General features: G+C 40.6%; 3 protein-coding genes across 3 annotated transcripts; all 3 read left to right on the forward strand.

The window, feature by feature from the left end:
* Positions 1–33: 33 nt before the first annotated feature.
* On the forward strand, positions 34–3,369 carry noxred1 (NADP-dependent oxidoreductase domain containing 1). The gene is made up of 6 exons (XM_033643499.2): positions 34–397; positions 514–692; positions 1,418–1,598; positions 1,678–1,826; positions 2,003–2,201; positions 2,299–3,369. Exons 1-6 carry the CDS (start codon positions 249–251, stop codon positions 2,447–2,449), a joined length of 1,008 nt encoding a protein of 335 aa, XP_033499390.1. The 5' UTR covers positions 34–248; the 3' UTR covers positions 2,450–3,369.
* Positions 3,370–3,753: 384 nt separating this feature from the next.
* Positions 3,754–6,767, forward strand: tmed8 (transmembrane p24 trafficking protein 8). Its single transcript, XM_033641980.2, has 6 exons — positions 3,754–3,903; positions 4,274–4,385; positions 4,526–4,619; positions 4,734–4,827; positions 5,040–5,333; positions 5,497–6,767. The coding sequence occupies exons 2-6, from the start codon at positions 4,276–4,278 to the stop codon at positions 5,712–5,714; spliced, it is 810 nt and encodes a 269-aa protein (XP_033497871.1). The 5' UTR covers positions 3,754–3,903; positions 4,274–4,275; the 3' UTR covers positions 5,715–6,767.
* A 3,976-nt stretch (positions 6,768–10,743) lies between these two features.
* Positions 10,744–14,781, forward strand: LOC117267094 (uncharacterized). The gene is made up of 13 exons (XM_033642750.2): positions 10,744–10,920; positions 10,995–11,165; positions 11,255–11,360; positions 11,857–11,973; positions 12,053–12,166; positions 12,247–12,424; positions 12,499–12,627; positions 12,744–12,931; positions 13,064–13,260; positions 13,356–13,447; positions 13,534–13,588; positions 13,847–13,944; positions 14,115–14,781. The coding sequence occupies exons 1-13, from the start codon at positions 10,859–10,861 to the stop codon at positions 14,342–14,344; spliced, it is 1,737 nt and encodes a 578-aa protein (XP_033498641.1). The 5' UTR covers positions 10,744–10,858; the 3' UTR covers positions 14,345–14,781.
* Positions 14,782–14,804: the final 23 nt, after the last annotated feature.

A 14,804-nucleotide genomic window follows, 5' to 3' on the forward strand; every position in this document is an offset into this window, starting at 1 on the left:
AAAACTTTTTTAAATTATCATTGATGGATTTTCTTATTCAGGTTTTGTAATTACAAACTTAAATAACAGCAGTTTAATTTTTACTTTTTTGTCGCGAAGAATTTTATTTTGAAAAACGTAGCCCGTTAAAACGGAAGTTGTCCTTTTGCCATGGAAACAGGAGGACGGGGCAAGTTTTTTTTATTATGTTGTGAGGCTTGTTAATCTTCATTTTTTGCTAACCTTACACTTGTAGAAACTTTGAGGCGATGATGAACGTATTTTCTGACTCGAGCAGTTTTTCTTTTGACGCTGCGCCGACTGACGAGTTTCTTCACCTTCGTGCACGCGCGGCCGGACTGACTTTTTGCGGGTGCGCGCACACTGTTTTCCTGTGTAAATTGGCCTACTCACTGAGGTATCTTACATAGGTTTATTTAAACTGTGCAGGGTTAAAACTTTACAACTTTAAGCAGCTAGCATTACTTTATGGCACTGTTGAAGTAATTCTGATTGATGCACGTTTACATGTAGATGCAGCATCACAAGACACACAAACAGAGGCCCGCTGGCATCGGGAGGAGACGGTGACCTCTGTGTTGGGATACTTGGGATGGGTCACATGGGAAAACAGCTGCTCCTCTCCCTCCTTGAAAAATCTGGCATCAAACCATCACAAATTAAGATATCCACTAGAAGACCAGAATCTGCAGGTACACTGTCAAAACAAGACACTTTAAGGACAATTTAAAGTCCACATCAAAGTTAGATAGTTATTGTGATGCAGTGAAACTCCAGTGTGTAGACTACATATTTCAGATTCAGATTCAGATTCAGAATACTTTATTAATTCCCGGGGGGGAATTGTTTTTGTTCCAATGCTCCGTGCAAAGTAGAAATAGAAATACAGCATGAATGGAAACAAGAGATAAAGATGAAGATATAAATAAAATACTAAAATAGACAATGAAATAAATAAAATAAAATATTAAAGTAGACATTAAAATAAAATAAAATAAAATAAAATAGTAAAGTAGACAATCTGAAATATATACAATATACAATGAAATGGTTGTAACTTTATAAATGAAATGAGAATGAGTAGTTATATTGTTGTTTTGTTTTATAAATAGCCAAATGAGTCCGATCATCAGAGGGAGGAGTTGTACAGTTGAATACATAGCACTTGAATAGCATTATAATTCAGTGTATACAATAAAGGCCTGTTGTTCAGATGCCAATAATCCTAATGTCTACTACCTATCTGATAGTTCATTTTAAAGCAGATATTGGCCGATACTGATGACGTGCCAATATAATCTTGCCTACCTAAAATGTTTAGACATGAGTTGATTTAACTAACTTGCACCTTGACCTTTCCTTTCTCATATACTCAAAAACCTGCCCTCATGTTTGCCTTGCTGCTTCCTTATTTCAGTGGAATTCATCCAGAAAGGAGTTGAATGTTTTTTTGACAATCGCAGACTGGCAGCGTGGGCAGACGTTCTGTTCCTCTGCTGTCTGCCCTCTCAACTCCCCAAAGTCTGCGCTGATCTCCACTCTCATCTGCCAAAACACTGCCTTGTGTACAGCTTCACCTCTGGTGTCCCTGTCACCAGGTACTCCCACACTCTCACACACACACAGCATTGTTGTTGTTCAGTCACTAAACTCCTCTCTTTTGAACTGTTACTGCAGGCTGTCACGGCTTCTTGGACATGACTTCATTCTCAAACCACAGTATGACTTTGTAGCTTGTGATGCTGGAGATGTGTGGCTGTCGCGCACTCGTCTGACCCAGGCTTTGACAGGTCCATTAGAGGCATCGTGTCCTCTTGCAATGAGTGGTGTGTCATGTTTCATTATTGCAGACTTCAGCTTCTCTCAGAGCTTGAATTTGAACCTGTGGTGTTATATAAGATGGGAGAGAAAGCATTTGAAATTGGGTGTAGTGACATTATTTACATCAATTAAGTTGTATTCCTATATACTGTTAATGCTGACTTTTAATTCCCATATTTAGGTGGCATTTCTCTGGGTTGGAACTGGGTGTGTGCAGTGTTGTACAGCCTGCTAAATATCTGCACCTCTGCCAGTCTGGGATCCAGTGATGCTCTCTCTCTTATCAACAGCATCCTTAAAGAGAAACGGCCACACACTGTGGAATTAAACGCACACAGTTTCATCAGTGCATCATTTGCATCTTCCCTTACTGCAGAGGAGTAAGTGCAACGCTGTATAGCCCAAGTATAGATATTTTTTCTGTCAAGTTTAACTTAGTCCTCTCAGTCCTGATTCGACTTCTTCTTTCCCGTAAAGGCCTTTTCCCTGGATTTCTCTCACTGACACTCAGATCAAGAAGACACCACTGCTGTGCTTTCTATCAAGCAGCAAACCTCTGCAACAGTGCATCTCTGCAGCGTACAAATCGCTTCTAGGGACACCAGCAAAATTACCAGTTACTCTCTAACATAAAACATAACTGTATATTTGGATGTCCACCATAGATGCAGTGCATTCCTGTGTGTTGCACGTTTTGGTTTGAAAAATATAATCATATATTTCAATAAATAGGCTTCAACAGTATGTTTCATGATACTTGCAGTTTTTGTTTTATTTTGTTTATCTTTAAGGTAAGGTAAGCTATTATTTCTATTATTATTTTATATAATTCATTCATTTATTTAAGTTTTACTATTTTAAGAACATCAACACAAAAGACAAATACATAAACACAACCAGCACAGACTAAACAAAAACACACCTCTGCTGTATTCATAACATTAATAAATCCAAAGTCCATCAGCACAGCACTAATCTTTATATCATCAGGTGACCTATTCTACACAAAAAGCCTGGAAACAGACAAACAAAAGGCTCCCTATGATACAACCAAAGCAAAAGAAGCAATAGCCCACTGTCTCCATCTGTATTTTACAATTGTAATACATTTCAGTACAGTGTCTAGCTCCTATGACATGTTTAGTCCTTTTATACGTTTGGTATTTGGGACCAATCCCCCAGTAAACACAACTTTGGACTTAAAGGGATTTCTTAACCAAACCAACAACTTAAAAATTCTAATACTCCAATCCAGAGTGGTCTGACCAAACAACATTCCCATATACAGTGCAGGAAAGTTCCTCTTTCAGTTTTACATTGCCAACAGCTATTGTTATTTTACAACTTCATTCTGTAGAGTCATAATGGTGTATGATAACATCTATGCAGTACCTTATATTGTGTGAGCTTCCCCCTTGCTTCTTCCACATATTTACCACATCCTGACACATACAAGTATTAATTGTAACCACAAAAAATGTGCTTAATATGCTACTAATTGACAAGCTGTCAGATTCTGGCTGAGAATGTGAACTGAGCTGCTCTGATATAATCAAAAAAAAGAAAAGAAAAGAAAACATAAATAAATGAAAAATAAATAAATAAAATAAAACAAAATTAAATAAAATAAAAATTATTGAATTAAATTATTTTAAATAAATTAAAATAAAATAAAATAAATGAGCCACAGAGAAGTATTATTTTCAGGATATTTACTATCCTGACTCCCCACTCCTCAAACCAAAGTCACGTCCTTGAAATTGTGTGAAAGTGACAATACATTTCACAATGTACAAAATGCAAATATAGCCGGTTTATTCTGTCTTTATATACGTGTGCATAATAAAACTTCTTGTACAGGATCTGATGCTTTGCTTAGATTCGCAGATTTTCGTCAACGCTCGAGAAAACGCGGAAGTGTCAAAAAAATCTGGGTCTGTTTTTTCCTGTAAAGCAGCACCAGCAGCACCGTGGAGAGATCCGTCACATGATTGCAGTGATATGGAGCCTCATTTCCTGACGACCTGAACTGGACTAAAATAAAATCGTATCGAGTTATCAGCTTATCAGCGTGACATCCAGGTAAGATAAATGTGTGCCCGCAGCCTCGGGTTCACGTTCCCTGTGCTAGGTAGCATCCGCTAACGGAAGCTAACAGCTAGCCTCCCAGCTAATGACCGTTAATGTGGATGAAGCTAGCTAAAGACGGCATCACATACACATAACGCTACACATTTAGCTTCAGTCGCTTTAGCTATGAATGTATTAGCATGTACTGTGGTTAACACGGTCTATTAATGTCAAACAGCAGTTCGTTTGGTGAGTTTATCCAGGCAGCGTTGGGAGGCTAGTTTCAGTGTTGTCATCTCTCCCTCCCTGCCTGTGGCTGGAAAGGGGCGGGGCTTCACATTTTCCAGCCACGCAGACAGAGGTGTTTGTCTTGTCTTTACAGCCATGGAGAGATTAGAAGCCACATCAGAGCTCCAGTCGCGGCTGTCATCGCTCTCCTTCTCATCGTTCCCCGGAGTCACATCCAACCAGTGCGACGACAGACCGCTGGACAGGTAGCCTGTTGCTGCAGAAAAGTGCTGCTTATAACGCTGCTGTAAGGAAACGTATTGCCAGTTCTACTTCTTGCATCCTAGTGTCATCTCTGTTGAAATGTTTTGATGTCTTTTCTGCTGCTTTACTATCTGCTCATCAGGCTCCAGAGTACAGACCTTTCACAGAGTTGTATCCAGTTCATAAACCAGGCTGATATGGATGAAAGCAAGGAGGATTTAGGGCAACATTGTGAGGTATTCAATATTAAAGTGTGTTTGAAGAGCTGTCAGTGAGTGGCAATAAACAACGAAGCAAATATAAGATAATTTCTCAGCTTTAATGTCAGTTTTGTTTGTGTGCATTTTAAGGGCAATGAGGAGGCCCCAGCAGAGCCGGCCCTGGGGGAAGGAGGCGAGGAGAACAACAGTGCTGGGAGCTGTCAGCCCTCCGCTGAGATGAAAGGTGAGGACCTGCAGAGTATGTCATCATGTCTGCTGCTTTCTTTAATCTATGCTTCTAAATCACAAGTTTCATAAGTCTGTCACAGTGTAACACTAGCTCTAAAAGCATTAATCTACAAATGTTATAAGGCTCATGTAGGCCAGATAAATAAATATCAAAGCTGCTGTTATGCTCTTTGTGAACACGTCGCCATTTGTTCCTCCCGATGGCAGCCCAGATGCCACCCCTGAAACCCCCAACGACGTGGACATCTGCTGCTCTGAAGGAGCTGAAGGCGAAGCTTCGAATGGAGGATGACAGCATGGTGACAGTGTACCGAGGAGACATCATGACAGTTCACGTGCCTACTGTCCCCGAGGCTAAGAAAGTGTGCTGGGAGTTTGCCACAGACGGTTATGACATTGGCTTCGGCATATATTTTGACTGGACTCCTGTCACAAGCCGGTCTATTACGGTGCACATCAGTGAGTCGAGCGATGACGAAGAGGAGGAGGAGGAGCTGGAAGGTCAGTCAGTGGTCACAACTCAGAATCTAAAGCAACCTTTGAAATCTTTTTTAATTGTGCATATAATTCTACAAAACACACCATGGTTGTGTTTTTATGTGTTGTCCTCCTACTGGGATCTGACGCAGTGTGTTGATTCTGTGGTTTGTGATTCCCGTTGCAGGGCCCGTCACTAACGGAGACATCGAGAAGGGCTCCAAAACTCAAACCAACTCTAACTTGGCTGAAATCCTCCCTGTGTACCGCCAGGACAGTCACCTATCCGTCCAGGGTGGGAGCCACGATTTCCCAGGTGAAGGCACTTATCTCCTGAAGTTCGACAACTCCTACTCACTATGGCGAAACAAAACTCTTTACTACAGAGTTTATTACAGTGCCTGAGATGCCAGTTTATGAATGTATATCATTTACAGGAAAAAATACTACCCTTAAGAACGATGAACTATTTTTGATTCCGTACTTGGAAAAAAAGATGAAGTTATAATATATAAAAGGTTAAATATAGGCATATCTATTTTTTATCACTATCAGCTTGTGTCGCCACACGTTGAGTTTACGATCAGATAGTTTTTGAATGCAGCATTTGCTCCAATGTCTCGCTGATAGATATTTGAAGAAGCCTTGCATATGTGCCATGTTCCTGTGTATGCACTGTGCTATTTGGTCAAGTGCCCGTCATAAAGCATTTATTGTCTCCAGGTGTAACATTTCTATGGTAGCAGTGATCAGGGAACACCTGCACAGGATATATTTCACCAGGCCAGGTGCTAAATCAGCAGTGCTCTAAAGAAATGGATTTTTGTTTTGTGTGTGTATGCAGACACCGTCTATGATTATGTTGCTTTGTTGTTGTCATGTGTATTTATCTTTCTGCTTTGTATCGTAACTTATTCGTTTTTCTTTGTCAAATTTGATCATGTGACGATATAATTATGAAATGCAAATACTGTGCACAGAGCTGTCTACTGTCATAGTGGTGTGTCGGTAAAAGATATAAGAATTGAATGTACTGAAGCAAGTGGTAACAGTTTTCCAGAGTGTGCTTTTTATGACACAATCAAAAGCCATCCCTTATCACATAAAGCTCTTATTGTGTAATATAGATTCAATATTTACATTTGCCTCCTCCCCTCCTCCCTTTAATTTACTGTATCAGAGGCAAAGAGCAGTTATGATGTTCATCTAAATGTATTTTGTGCACAGGTCTATGTTGCCTTGTTTCATCCTGTTTCCAAAATCAATACTTATACCACACTCCATCGTGCGCATGTTCCCAAAGATGTCACAGATTTGGCTGCTAACGCCGCACACAATGTAAAACAGCCGGTTTGAAGCTTCCCATGTTTGCTGTACTGTACTGTACCTTTACTGTAAGTTCTGATGACATTTGATCCTGAAATTTATATCTCACAATAAAGAGAAGATTATCTACTTTTCTTTGTGATTCATTGTGGATCAATTTTATGAACGCTCATAAGCAGATGATAGTTTGGACATTTAGGAGCAGGTAAACACCGTAACGTGACACGTTAGAGATGTCACTTGACAGCTGTGTGTAGTCCTTTAACTAAATCTGTCCCGAGACGCCGTCATTTCATAACAGTCTCAGTGCAGATCCAGGATTAGAAAGCCCTGCAGGATGGTCCCCCGTGTTTCCATTAAATTGTGGCATTGGGGGATTGATGTAATTGTTACAGAGGTGTTGATGAAACCAGGTTTTATTTTCAGCTCTCCCTGAAGGCCTGCGAGACCCCAGAGTTGCATCCAGTGTCTCACATTTTACTGGGTGTCTAAGAAGCAGCAGGAACCTTCTTAATTATTCCTACATGTTATTCGTCTCATATGTTGATTTGATGATTGTAGAAGGTGTGGACAGGAGATATGCAGTAACTTATTAAATGTACTGATAAATCCTGATACTCCTTGCAGATACATTTTTGCCATGAATATATTATCCATGCCTGTGCTGTCAGCAAAATCTAGTACATGTTTTATTTATGTGATGTGACTGTGGTGCTGGCACTGGCCTGCATTATAACAAAGGTGTTTTCAATGTACTGTCCAACCGCCTTACAGGTACATGGCGCACATAAGGGAGGCAGAATAAAAACATAAACCAATACAACACCAGGCTAACCCCTATGGAGGGTGACAAAGGTTATCAGACAAGTCACAAGTATGACTGAATACACCTATAATTAATACACCTATAATTAATACTGTTCGATAATTAAATTGTTGCAACCTATAAACAGAAAGATCCAGCTTATGATCTGCTGGTAAAAAATAAACACGGGCTGCTTTTACTAATTACACTCAGCTTCTTCTGTCATTTCAACAGTTTACACAGTTGAGGCAAGTACATGGTTAAAAAAATGCCTTTTGCTATTTAAGAAATTGTCAGTGGGAAGCGACTTAAAAGCGTAGCTTTTATGATATGAGACAACATAATAAGATATACTTTATTGTCCCCGTAGGGAAATTTGTCTTGGACTTGGGAGTATTGCTGCCTTACAATAACAGACCAGAAGAAATGAAAAGTATATTCCATAAAAAAAAAACATAAAAACACTTAATACACATAACAGTATTGCACATCAGCAGCGCATGTACAGTACAGGCCAAAAGTTTGGACACACCTTCTCATTCAATGCGTTTTCTTTATTTTCATGACTATTTACATTGTAGATTCTCACTGAAGGCATCAAAACTATGAATGAACACATGTGGAGTTATGTACTTAACAAAAAAAGGTGAAATAACTGAAAACATGTTTTATATTCTAGTTTCTTCAAAATAGCCACCCTTTGCTCTGATTACTGCTTTGCACACTCTTGGCATTCTCTCCATGAGCTTCAAGAGGTAGTCACCTGAAATGGTTTTCCAACAGTCTTGAAGGAGTTCCCAGAGGTGTTTAGCACTTGTTGGCCCCTTTGCCTTCACTCTGCGGTCCAGCTCACCCCAAACCATCTCGATTGGGTTCAGGTCCGGTGACTGTGGAGGCCAGGTCATCTGCCACAGCACTCCATCACTCTCCTTCTTGGTCAAATAGCCCTTACACAGCCTGGAGGTGTGTTTGGGGTCATTGTCCTGTTGAAAAATAAATGATCGTCCAACTAAACGCAAACCGGATGGGATGGCATGTCGCTGCAGGATGCTGTGGTAGCCATGCTGGTTCAGTGTGCCTTCAATTTTGAATAAATCCCCAACAGTGTCACCAGCAAAACACCCCCACACCATCACACCTCCTCCTCCATGCTTCACAGTGGGAACCAGGCATGTGGAATCCATCCGTTCACCTTTTCTGCATCTCACAAAGACACGGCGGTTGGAACCAAAGATCTCAAATTTGGACTCATCAGACCAAAGCACAGATTTCCACTGGTCTAATGTCCATTCCTTGTGTTTCTTGGCCCAAACAAATCTCTTCTGCTTGTTGCCTCTCCTTAGCAGTGGTTTCCTAGCAGCTATTTGACCATGAAGGCCTGATTCGCGCAGTCTCCTCTTAACAGTTGTTCTAGAGATGGGTCTGCTGCTAGAACTCTGTGTGGCATTCATCTGGTCTCTGATCTGAGCTGCTGTTAACTTGCCATTTCTGAGGCTGGTGACTCGGATGAACTTATCCTCAGAAGCAGAGGTGACTCTTGGTCTTCCTTTCCTGGGTCGGTCCTCATGTGTGCCAGTTTCGTTGTAGCGCTTGATGGTTTTTGCAACTCCACATTTAACGACACATTTAAAGTTTTTGCAATTTTCCGGACTGACTGACCTTCATTTCTTAAAGTAATGATGGCCACTCGTTTTTCTTTAGTTAGCTGATTGGTTCTTGCCATAATATGAATTTTAACAGTTGTCCAATAGGGCTGTCGGCTGTGTATTAACCTGACTTCTGCACAACACAACTGATGGTCCCAACCCCATTGATAAAGCAAGAAATTCCACTAATTAACCCTGATAAGGCACACCTGTGAAGTGGAAACCATTTCAGGTGACTACCTCTTGAAGCTCATGGAGAGAATGCCAAGAGTGTGCAAAGCAGTAATCAGAGCAAAGGGTGGCTATTTTGAAGAAACTAGAATATAAAACATGTTTTCAGTTATTTCACCTTTTTTTGTTAAGTACATAACTCCACATGTGTTCATTCATAGTTTTGATGCCTTCAGTGAGAATCTACAATGTAAATAGTCATGAAAATAAAGAAAACGCATTGAATGAGAAGGTGTGTCCAAACTTTTGGCCTGTACTGTATTGTACAGAACACCAGCACACAACAGAGCACCATGAGTAAAACACAACCCTAAGCATCAAGCGACACTTAAAAATCTTACTTAAGGTTGGCACAAATGAATACACCTACTGATTACTTCACACTGGAAGAAGTTGAACTCCAGCAAAGCTACCCCAAGAACAAATCTAGTTTGGTTGAGTAAAGCTACTTTGAAAAAGTAGTTCAAACTATTTTCTTAAAAGGATCACATTGGCAATGTGTATGATATGAAATCATAATACTTTTTTTTTAAGTCACGCAAGAAAAAAAACAAGCAAAGCAAAAAAGCAAAATAAAAATGTCACTACATTTAACTGCACAAAGTGCCCAATTGTTCAGATGTCAGACATAAACAATAAATAAAAAAAATAATTAAAATATACCCCACCCTTAATGAGAAAGTGCAGGAATGTCAGCTTTGGTTTTGTGTATGATGTCCATCTAAAATTCTTATAATACAAAAATAATACAAAAATTCACATATCAACATAAAATGCCACTGAATTTAGTATATTGCAAAGAGTGCAACCTGTTCACAGATCCAAAAAATAAATACATAATAGCCCAAACTAGCCCACTCTTCATGGGAAAGTGCAGAGAATGTCAGTTTTGTTTTTTTGTTTTTGATGTCCATCATTCAGACACCTGCCTCCCAAAAAAAAGTTCAGGTGGGGGTCATGCACCAGGTAGGATTACTCAGGTGGCCAGGTAACTTCTAAAGTAGCAACAACTTCTCTTAACATTTATTAATAAATAGCAATGATCAAAACTAATGACTAACTGTGGTCAAAGTCAATTACAAGGGAAAAGCAATTGTAAAATAAAATTTTAAAAAAAGAATCATTACCCTTTATGTCCTATAATTATTTGTAGTTTCAGTAGGTAACTACACAAAAATTGCAAAAAAGTAATTTAACTACTTTAATTAATATGCAAATGTAGTGTAGCTAAACTACCAGCAAGCTATTGTTAAATGTAGTTAAACTTAATTATATTTAAACATGTAGCTCACTTCTCCTCGACACTGTCATTTTTTACATTGTTTCACAAAGAGTTGTTCAATTACACCTAGCTAAACACTGCAGGTGTTAAACAATGGTTAAATTCAGTGTGTTTCCAGGTATGTAATTATATTTAAATTAATCACGCCGCGGTCTCAGCTGTGCGTTTTCAAAGCGGCCTCGCGCTCGACGCCAATTCAGGAAGTTTATCTGGTAGCTGTTTGTTCTCCAAACTCCTACTGAGGAGACCTGAGACAAACATGGGGAAGCTTAATTTTTTTGTCCTTTGGTCCCTACGTGACGCCCCCCGCCAGTTCATCAGGTAGGCTTACTTTTTAAATACTTTTTTTTATTGTTTGAAACAACATTTCAAACATGTGGTCTCACCCTCCGCAGCAAATCCAACCGGAGCTGCTTCCAAGTCCACATCCCGCTGCCTCTTCCCAAACAGCTGGTCATATTTGGCCTCGGAGAGTGGAAATGCAGCGAGGCGACCATCTCAGTGGATGTTGTGGTCAGTGCCCAGTGCCCTGCCCAGAAAATTGGCACTCTGTCAGCTCAAGTAAGGTATGTGGAGGAAGTGTGTTAGTTTCTGTTGTTGATACAAAAAAAAAAAAACCTCGAGTGTAAAGTGGTAAAATTGACTTTGAACTCAGGTGCCTGACCTGGGAGGGTGACTGGAGAGATGACGTTGTCACAGTGGCAGCAGAGAGAGGCAGGAGAGGAGTTTATGGCAAGATTGTGCTCACAGTGTGTGGACAGGTAGGAAGCTTTGTCTTTGTGTTCACAGGTCATATACACACTGGCCACTTTATTAGGTACACCTTGCTTGTACTGGGTTGGACCCCCTTTACCTACACAATTACCTTAATTTATCGTGGCATAGATTCAACAAGGTGCTGGAAACATTCCTCAGAGATGTTGGTCCATATTGACAAGATAGCATCACACAGTTGCTGAACATCCATGATGCGAATCTCCTGTTCCACCACATCCCAAAGGTGCTCTGTTGGATTGAGACCTGGTGACTGTGGAGGCCATTGGAGTACAGTGAACTCACTGACATGTTCAAGAAACTAGTTTGAGATGATTTGAGCTTTGTGACATGGTGCGTTATCCTGCTGGAAGTAGCCATCAGAAGATAATTATTAATTACATGTAGTTCAGCACTCCCCAACACTGGGTTTAGTTCAAATTTCAGATATAGAAGGCATTATATTGTCACTGCTTTAATGCAAAGACTTGTGTCCAACTACAGGATCAAGCCAGTGTTTTCAGCAGCACTCCTCTGGTTCAAAGGAAGTTTCTGTTCCCAGACCAGCATGATGCCACTGATCTCTCCTGCACGTTACACCAGAGCGTTGTAAATGACACGGTGAGATGAACAGGGTTAAAATTGCTTTGCTGTGATCTACTCTTTTGTTGCAGCGTTTCATTATTGTCCTGTCTTGCAGATAACTTCCAACTCCTCACACCTGGGTGATAGTGTTTTCTGTGCGGAGATCCAAGTTAATAAAATTGACACCAGTGAGCCCACGGTGGGGAACAAACTCCCGCTTTGGCCTACGGTAATATTCATGCTCAACTATATATTGATTCATGTCTGCATGTAAAGTAAGTGACTTATTCTTTGATGTACAACCCTCAGGATAAGACCCCCAAACGGACAGTTATTAGTAGGAGAGGCCGGCTGACGTGGAGCTCTGAGGACATGGACAGTCTGGCAGAGGACATAGAACAGGCTTCAACGCCCAAGAAAATGAGGCTGTCCAGGATGAACAGCAAAGAGGAAATGAGTGTGCAGATAAAAACGGAGACCAGAGAAGGTCAGGAAACTTTAACAACCACTGCGGTCACATCTGAATGCTCAAAATGCGGTTTGACAGAGATCTTGGTTTAGTTTCAGTGTGTCCGTCAAAGCGCTGGAGCCATACCATGTGCCTGAGTGACCCTGACACAGCCGTCCTCATCGGAGGGGAGGCAGCGGATCAACATTACTGCAAGGACTCCCTGTGGAAGCTTGAGTTAGGTCAGTGGGTATTGTTTACTATAACCAAAAGGAGGAAATAAGACAAACTAGCGAAATATTTGCACTGAACATGGTGTTGTTTTTCCACATTTATTTCCATCTTGACCTATTTCCAGACAGTGACTTCTGGTTCCCCATGAACTCCTCTGCATCTGGGCCCGTGCCACCTTGTGCCCGAGGACACTCCGCAACCTATGACCCAGACTCTAAGTCGGTCTTTGTTTACGGTGGCCTGAGGGAGGGTCAGCGCTACAGCGAGCTGTACATCCTTAACACTCTGACCTGGAAGTGGAAGCTTGTCACTGTGGGTTTGTTGCAAGTCACAAACATGTAGTAGCCTTGATTTTTTTTTTTTTTTTTTTTTTTTATCAAATACTCAAGCAGATGTGTAGGAAATGCTTTCTCCTGGCTTGTTTTGCGGATTTACACCCTCTAGGCAAAAGGGAGTGTTCCAAATTTGGCACATCACTCTGCAGCTTTTTATAAGAAAGAGCTTTTCGTCTTTGGTGGAGTTCAGCTGAGCCACTCTTCTGTGGATAAGACCTGCAGTAACACTCTGTACATCTTCAACCCAGAGTTTGAACTCTGGTACCAGCCGATTGTGGAGGGGGACAGACCTCTGCCTCGGTTTGGGTCAGTTCTTCTTTTCAACACGACTACACTCTCATCCAAATACTGTTTAATTTTCCTTTCTGCATATTGATCCCATGCTTGTTTATATTAAACAGACACTCAGCCACACTGATGTCACAGAGGTTGATAATATTTGGTGGACGGAAGACTGCCACCTACCTGAATGATCTCCATGTTCTAGATCTGGGTAAGATGAAGATTCAGTGGCTGCACTAAGAAATGATTTTGTGTCCAGGCTTAAACTGATATTTCTGTTTCTTTTTTTTTTTTAAGGATTCATGGAGTACACAGCTGTGAAGTGTGGGAACATGCCACCGCTGCCTCGAGGGTGAGTGCAGGACTAATCAACCTTGACAAAATGTCATTGATGTAGCCATCTGTTTTCTTATATTTTTGGTGTCTTTGACAGATGGAACTGCACTTTAATTTAATGGGTTTTAACACAAAAAAATACTGTCTTTCAGCATTGTTAATTATTTTTTAGCTAAATATGGAATAATGTCATTAATTGAATTAAGTATTATGTAGACACTGGCTTTAGAACAGTAATTGTACACGAGAAACTTCCCTGCTCGTACATGGACAGGTTTCATGCAGCTGCACCAGTTGCAAACAACAGGATATTAGTCAGTGGAGGCTGCAGTGCGATTGGAGCTCTGCAGGATTTACACATTTTCAACATCGGTGAGTACGTCATTTGTGCCACTTCAATCTGATTATAGTAAATACGATGAGATTATCAGTGTGATCCTGATAACATAATAATTGTTAATAAGGTTGGCATCAGACATGGATATTTACTTTGAGTCACCGTGTTCCAAGCTGTTACTAACAGTGTTTTGATTTCTCCTCAGACACCAACATGTGGAGCTCAGTGGCGTCTCCTCTGCTTTGCTCCAAGCCTCGTGCAGGACACAGCATGATGAACCTGGGCCGCTCCGTCCTAACAGATGCAGAGAAGCATGAACAGGGTGAAAACGTCAGTGTCTGCTGCACACTGCTGGTGTTTGGAGGATCGGACTGCTCAGGCACCTTCTACAACGACACACTCAAGTGCACAGTGGAGATTCCTGGTGACAAGTGATGGGACAGAATCTGTTCAAGACAATTGGTTTTTTAGCGTTTTTAAACAGTGGAGGATGCTGTGGTCTGTTCTGACAGAAAAATACCAGTATCTCCAAGTGTGTTTATCTCTAACAGTTTTCTTTTCTACATGGTTGTTTGTCTTTACATGTTGTGCAGTTTGTGCATGATGTATTGTGTAGCTTACACTGTAATGTCACTTCCTTTTATTCTTTTGTCTCTTTACAACCATCTATACTTCCTCCATACAGGAAATATGCTGCCATAAGTGAGCACAGTGGTTTTGCACTTTGCATAGCAAATCTGTGATCTGCATGTTTTTCACATTACTTTATGTCCTCAATCTTGTCCCCATGTATCAGTATGAATTTGAGGGTAAAGTGCTGGACTTGGAAAAATGCATTAAATCAAAATGCCAATAAATATTTTTAAATCAAAGTTACCTTGTTATTTAAAGTAAC

The sequence above is a fragment of the Epinephelus lanceolatus genome, chromosome 15 (genome assembly GCF_041903045.1).
Source record: "Epinephelus lanceolatus isolate andai-2023 chromosome 15, ASM4190304v1, whole genome shotgun sequence".
NCBI lineage: Eukaryota > Metazoa > Chordata > Actinopteri > Perciformes > Serranidae > Epinephelus > Epinephelus lanceolatus.